This window comes from Notothenia coriiceps, unplaced genomic scaffold, assembly GCF_000735185.1.
Source record: "Notothenia coriiceps isolate Sejong01 unplaced genomic scaffold, NC01 NC01_scaffold00037244, whole genome shotgun sequence".
Taxonomy (NCBI): domain Eukaryota; kingdom Metazoa; phylum Chordata; class Actinopteri; order Perciformes; family Nototheniidae; genus Notothenia; species Notothenia coriiceps.
This window is the reverse complement of record NW_011369945.1, coordinates 20,182,851-20,189,308: the sequence shown is the minus strand read 5'-3', so window position 1 is coordinate 20,189,308 and position 6,458 is coordinate 20,182,851. Positions and strand designations below refer to the sequence as shown.

Genomic DNA, 6,458 nt, shown 5'->3' with positions numbered 1-6,458 from the left:
AACCAAGTAAAACACAAACTATTATAAAAACCTACGTTAAAAAAAAACAACATAACAAATCCAACAGAGTTATTTGTGTTGTGTCAGTTGAGCAGTTTATTTGTTTTTCTCCTTGGCTTTTGTTACACTGGAGAAAATATTAAACATAATAATAATAATAATACATTTTATTTCTATGTGCTTTTTCAGGTGCTCAAAGACATTTTACAGTGGTGATAAAAAGGAAATAAAATAAAATATAAAAATTAACATCAATAAAATATGAAACTATAAAAACGGTATAGGAAAAAGGTTGTATATACCGTAAGTGGTTGGGAATCACTCCTCGAAAGCTCCACTACATGGTTACAACAACCCCATGTTCATGGGCATGAATCAGAAAACAATTTTTGTATTTCAGTATCCATTATCCAGCCTCCATCATGCCCTTTATTTTCTGCTGCCTGTGGACCCCAGCTGTTTGTCCTTTACACGAGCTCTTAATGTACCTTGGGCTCTGTATGTGTGGTGTAAAAATGCTACTCAAGATGCTTTTGAAAAGGCATCTCCACATGATGCTTGTTAACCTTTACCATGACAGTCGTTTTTCTGCTTCCCGGTCAGATTGTAGATATATCATTATCATTATCAACAGGAACATCGGCTTGAGTCATAAAGCACTACTACATCAGCTTTTGAATTATTTTGACCTGAAGGCCATTATGAACAAAAGGAGTTGATTCATGTGCATACATGTTATTTGAGAAAGAGCCATTAGTTATTAATAAAACGTTGGATTTTTATAACTCAAATATAGGTCTTCAAGATGCATTTCGAACAAGAGATGTTTCTCTAAACCACAAACCGAAGGGGATTGCGGCTGTATGGAGTGAGCCGCCTGATCAGAGAGAGCATCATTAGATACAGACTTAAAAGCAGATGAGGGTAATAGGAGGAAGATTAGGAACCCATAGAGAGCCTGTGTGAGAAAATAGTCATGGAACTCTCAACATCCCCTATTCTCTAAATACTAGGACTTCCATCAGTTCAAAGTTTGTGTGCCTGAGTGCATAATTAAACCTTGAAGCTATCATTGGTTTCAGCCTCCGTTAAGCTGCTGAACCCAAAAGTTACATCTTAATGCAGTACAGCAAACATGAGCACTTTACTTCTAAGCTTCCTTCTTGTCCATGGCAAATGTATCTATGTTCCCCTTGTGTTTTTTGTGTGGGTTTTTTGTGATGTTTTCCTGCATAAAGAAACAAAACAACGGACAATAGCACTTTGCCGAATACAAATGTCTCCTTGAGAACAATCAAGTTTACTCTGCAAGTACAACTCTGTCTTAATCTTTAAATTATAAACGTTGCTGTGGATTCTTTGTATCTTAAATTTGTATTTAAACCAGTCTATGATTAAAACTTGTGTTGCAGTGAAATCGTTTTTATTCCATGGAGGCTTTGTCGACACCTAGTGGCATATACAAGGCATGGCACTGAAAACGTATAGGGAACTGCGTCACTTCCTCTCTTCTTCCTGTTTATCTTTTCCATTTAACATAAACACAACTACATGTGTTATACCAGCATCTAACTGAAAGAAATACGTTGGACATATATTTAACGGCATCTGTTTCTCATGGTAAGATAAACTGTTTAATTGTGTGCTTTATAATTATAATATTAAAAGGCTAACGTTAGGCTAACGGTTTCATGTGTGTGCTAGGCAAGCTAACACTAGCTTTGAAGTTTAAACATTACGTGTTTTTCCTTTGAAAATGTCGGGCTTGCTATCAAACACAAACAGTTTCGTTCTTTGCTTTAACGTTATCTAAAGCTAGTGTTATCTTAACGGTAGCTAACGTTACAGTCATAGTTGAAGTCCAACAAAACGTGCACGTATGAGATAAATTAGAGGAAAAACGGGTAGGTAACTAGGCTAGTTAGCTAACAGTTGGTGTGTATTGTCTCTCCTTACTTTCATTCAGCTTTTAGATAAGAGGATTAGAAAGAGTATTGAAGTGTTTTCAATGAATTCACATAGCCTACATTGTTTTCAATGAATTCACATACATTTTGTAATGTACACATATCTTTGTATAAGGTGCATATTTAGAAGCATATAAGGTAAATACAGATGTAATAAACAGTAAATAAAGACATCGTAAATGATAATAATATCAAAGTGGGTTTATAACGTTTCTCATTTTGGGCGAATAAGAGTTCAAAGCAATATCTTGCAAGTTAAATGCTAGCAGTTAGCCCGTTGGATATACCGTTCGCTTTGGGAATGACCCACACATTGTCACTTTCTCGGCTGTTGGTTCAAAGGTTGACCACTTTTCGGAGCAGGGTCTTGCTATCAATGACATCCACCAGCCACCCCTCTCTGAACCTGGTCCTCCCGGGGGTGTGCATCAGCCGGTTTGACTCCACCGCAAAGTGCACCTCCACGGGCAGAGTGTTGGGTCTAACTTTAGGGATGTACACCACGAAATACACGCTAGCTGTCCCCTGAATAGGCTTCTTCCAGGTCGTGGTACTGAAGCGGGCCCGGTAGTGGTAGAAGGTGTTATGTTCCTTCTCGGTGGAGCAGAGGAAGTCCAGGCTGTGGAGCCAGCAGGGCAGCAGCTCCCAGGTCTGAATGTACTCCTCAATCTGCCTTTTCCCCTCTTCCACTGTAAAGTCTCTGATAGCAACCCAGGTTATAGTCTTCATCTCACTGGGAGGAGAGTCAGGAGAGACTGGGTGGCGCTGTTTGTCCAGCAAAGTCTTCACAAGTTGAGCTGACTCTGTTGTTAAATTCATCTTTAGTGTTGGATGTTGTCCCTCTTCCATGTTCTCTTGCTGGGATCTAGAGGATTTGAGTTGTTAGTTTTTGAAAGCTGTTTACAGTATCTGTTTTGGTTGCTGTAACAACAGTTTCCTTGGTTACCAGGTTGGGTAGGGTGGCAAATGGGTTAGTGCTAGATCCTGGGTTGTAGGCAGAAGTGACGTAGCCTGCCACCCAGGACAAGAGACGAACATGAATACATAATTTCCCCACAAAAATATCATAAATATAATATTTTGAGAATTCATAACTTTGGAAGACAGCAGGCTATTACCAATATTTAAAAAAATTACATCATACAGGAAAGCACAGATGGGATTTCGGTTTACAGTGACACACACAGTACGAGATTTATTTATTAAAAAAAAAAAAAAAAGGAGAGATTTTTTAGGAGTGTGATTCCTGCAGTGCTCTAGAGTCACGAAGAGCCCATGCAAAATTAAATTAAATGTGTCTACTTTTACTACCAGATATGCAGTCAGTTGCTGCAAAAGTGGCCGACTTCTCATCCACGATTACGTCACTTCCGCCGCCTAAAACCCAGGAGGTATACAATCTAGGCATGGCAAATGGAGCCCTCTGTTGGCCGACTTTCCAGTTGTCGTCTAGTTAAGTTTGCTCCTATAAAAACGTGTTTAAAATTATCCTTTTTTTTTCTCCAGGAGACGGAACAAGCTGTGAAATTACCTATTTCCCTCTACAATGGAATGTCTACTAAACCACTGTAGCTGATGGCAGGAAGTGTGCCAGAATGCAGCATCATTTTAAAACAGAATAATCCAGTTGCCTGATAAAGCCTTAGTTCTCCACTTCTGTTCCCAGTGAGCAAACGCATGTCGCGAATCAGGACCACATTGGACAGTGTCACCAAGGCAGTAGGCAGCACTGACCTCATCTCCAAGTTCTCCCGCTTCAAGCCTGGCAGTGCCTCAGTGGACAGCAGCACCCATGTGGAAAAAGTTCTGACCAAAGCCGAGGCCTCGTCCTCTAACAACACAGCACCTGAAACCACCATGAAAGAAGCAGCAGAAGGCGAGAGCAAAACAGCTGAGGAAGAGCCAGACAAGCAGCAGCAGCAGCAGCAAGATACAGAAAATCCTTTTGTTGCCACAAAGAAGTCCACGTCAGGATTAAGCTCTTCCTCTTCTGTGGCAACACACACATCACAGCTGTTTCACCCAGCAGCTCTGTCTAGTAACATGGATGAGACGTACACAACTCTGGCTCTGCACATCAATACTTACTTTGGCACCAGTGCGCCAAAGGAAGAAGTAGACAACAGGCCTCTGCAGCAGAGCAGAGAAGGGGGTGATCCTGTTTCAGAGCCCACTCTCAGCGCTCTTACAACTAAGGACCACATTCCTATTTTGTCTCCAGTGGCTAAAAGTATTGAAGCACCCACCACCTCTCCATCTCCCTCAGACATGCTCATTCCTCCAGCGGGGACGTCCTCCCCCGCCATCCCTGCGACTGAAAGTGAAGCTCAGTCCATCCCTGTGCCCGCTGCCTCCACTAAAAAAGGCTTCACCCACTACCTCTCCTACCCTCGGCCCAGCGTTCAGGCGTTCGTCGGCAGCTACATCGCACCCCTGGTCCCAAAGTTCAGAGGTGATTCCAAAAGCATTGCAGCTCCAAAAGACAAGCCTTCAGCAGTCGCTGTTGTAGAGCCAACTGTGGACAAAGCAGCAAAGAAAGCAGACAGTGAAGAGGAGAAAGTTAAGCAACAGCGGTTAATTCAAAGAGAGAAGGTAAGGGGATACGTGCCACTAATGAGCAGTGAATTCTTAAGTCAATCTCAATTACTTCTATGGTTTTCATTGATGTGATATGAATCGCTAGGTTAAAAATGCACAATAAAAACAAGTAAGTAAGCATGGTGTGTATTTGTCTTGCAGATAATAGCCAGGGTGAGTGTAGACAACCAGACCCGGTCTCTGGTGAAAGGCCTGCAGAGAGTGAATGATGTCAAGCTCCTCACCAGTCGAGTGGAGGAGCTCAGCCTTCACATCCTGGAGTTCCCCGAGACAAGAGGTGTTGCCATCAAGGTGAGTGTGTATCACCATCACAACCATGCAGCTCTGTTACATGTCTGATGTGTTTGCACAGTCATCAAGTGTTGAGAAATGTTGACCTTCTTAGGAGAGCGTGCTGCCTTGCCTGCTGAGACTGAGGCAGGCTAGAGACCTCCCCCTTCAGGCTGCTGTGAGAGAAGCTCTGGCTCTGATTGGCTACGCCGAACCAGTCAAAGGCAGAGGAATACGGGTCCTGACCATAGACGGAGGCGGAACAAGGTAGAGCCATTTAGGAATGAAGCACGTGTGGCATTAAAAAGCCTGACTACCTTGTTTTACTGAAGGGGTTTAGCTATGATGTTTTTATTGCCTAATATTGAAAATCCTATTGCGATATCAGTCGAAATAATTGAAATGAGTTTTTTTTTTTAAACCGTGCAGCCCTACAGAAAAGAACTATGGGCAATGTAAAGATATGGTGGATAGATATACAGTGGGGCAAAAAAGTATTTAGTCAGCCACCAATTGTGCAGGTTCTCCCACTTAAAAAGATGAGAGTTGCCTGTAATTTTAAATGCAGAGTCTTTTAGTGTATACGCACGGTCACGAGTCCTTAGCAACAAGGGAGATGTGTTATCAGGTTCTCATATATAAACGTTTAAATACCACCTCTGCGTATTCCTCGAAGGTAACCGAGTCTCAAACGATTGTTTTCAGTAGAGTTTGTCAATATATTGGGTTGAAACAACCGTACTGTCTCCGTTTGCAAATGTTGTGTTCTTTTTTTATCTTCTCGTTAAATCTACTAGGTCTTCTCCTAACCCTCTTACAGTATACCAGTCTACTTTTTGGTTTATCTTGGAAAAACCATTTTTGAGTTTGTATCTGCACAAACCTCCATCTTTCTTACGGACTCAACGTCGGTTTCTTGTGGGATGACACTTTGTACCCCCCCTTTGTAGTGTACGAAACCCGACAAAAAGACGTTTCCCTGGTCCTGCTGACTAGGCACATTTCCTTCCTTCTTACCCCTGTGTCACAACAGTTAGATAGCACTCTAAAACTCACGTTTTGGAGGAAGGTAGGGATTCCCGTCATATCTAACCTCTTCGGGATACAGACAAGGAGGTAGCGATCAAGTCGTAGAAGTGAGTGTAACTCTACGTCACTGACAAGAGTATTGTGCGACAGACCCGTGTGCCTGAAAGTTGCAGGAGTTTTCGGCGGGGCCGTTGCTTCCCTCGACCGAAGCCATTCTCGTAAGTTCAGGACTACACCGGATCGGTAGAGGTCTAGGTTGGGTATCTTTAGAAACCTCCTCAACTTTCCAGGCACACGGGTCAGGCTGTCGGGGGTTTTGTAGTGACGAGATCTCTTTCTGACGTACCTCCTTACCCGGTTTTATTGGTCGTTGTCACACACTTTAGGAGAGGCAAAAACAACAACTCTTCTGAATGTCTTTTTGCAAACTGGAGACAGTAACGGTTGTTTCCCGCATAATTTGTTTCATAACTCTACTTGAAAACAATAACTGGTTTATTAATAGACAGGTTGGTATTAAACGTTTATTTGAATAAATCTTTTAGTCTGTACACTAAAAGACCTAAAGAAAAAGAATAAAACAGAGAGTATCAA

At 42.1% G+C, this 6,458-nt stretch overlaps 2 protein-coding genes across 2 annotated transcripts in view; one reads left to right on the top strand and one right to left on the bottom strand.

Annotated features, from left to right (window-relative positions):
* Positions 1-304: 304 nt before the first annotated feature.
* LOC104965397 (calcium-independent phospholipase A2-gamma-like) overlaps positions 305-6,458 on the top strand; it is a 16,317-nt gene continuing 10,163 nt past the window's right edge. Inside the window, exons 1-4 of the mRNA XM_010794351.1 lie at positions 305-1,620; positions 3,474-4,559; positions 4,707-4,856; positions 4,951-5,102. Coding sequence (XP_010792653.1) covers positions 3,645-4,559; positions 4,707-4,856; positions 4,951-5,102 — 1,217 coding nt within the window. The 5' untranslated portion in view covers positions 305-1,620; positions 3,474-3,644. The remainder of the gene's footprint in view (positions 1,621-3,473; positions 4,560-4,706; positions 4,857-4,950; positions 5,103-6,458) is intronic.
* Positions 2,304-2,816, bottom strand: akap14 (A-kinase anchoring protein 14). The gene has a single exon (XM_010794352.1). It carries the CDS (start codon positions 2,814-2,816, stop codon positions 2,304-2,306), a length of 513 nt encoding a protein of 170 aa, XP_010792654.1.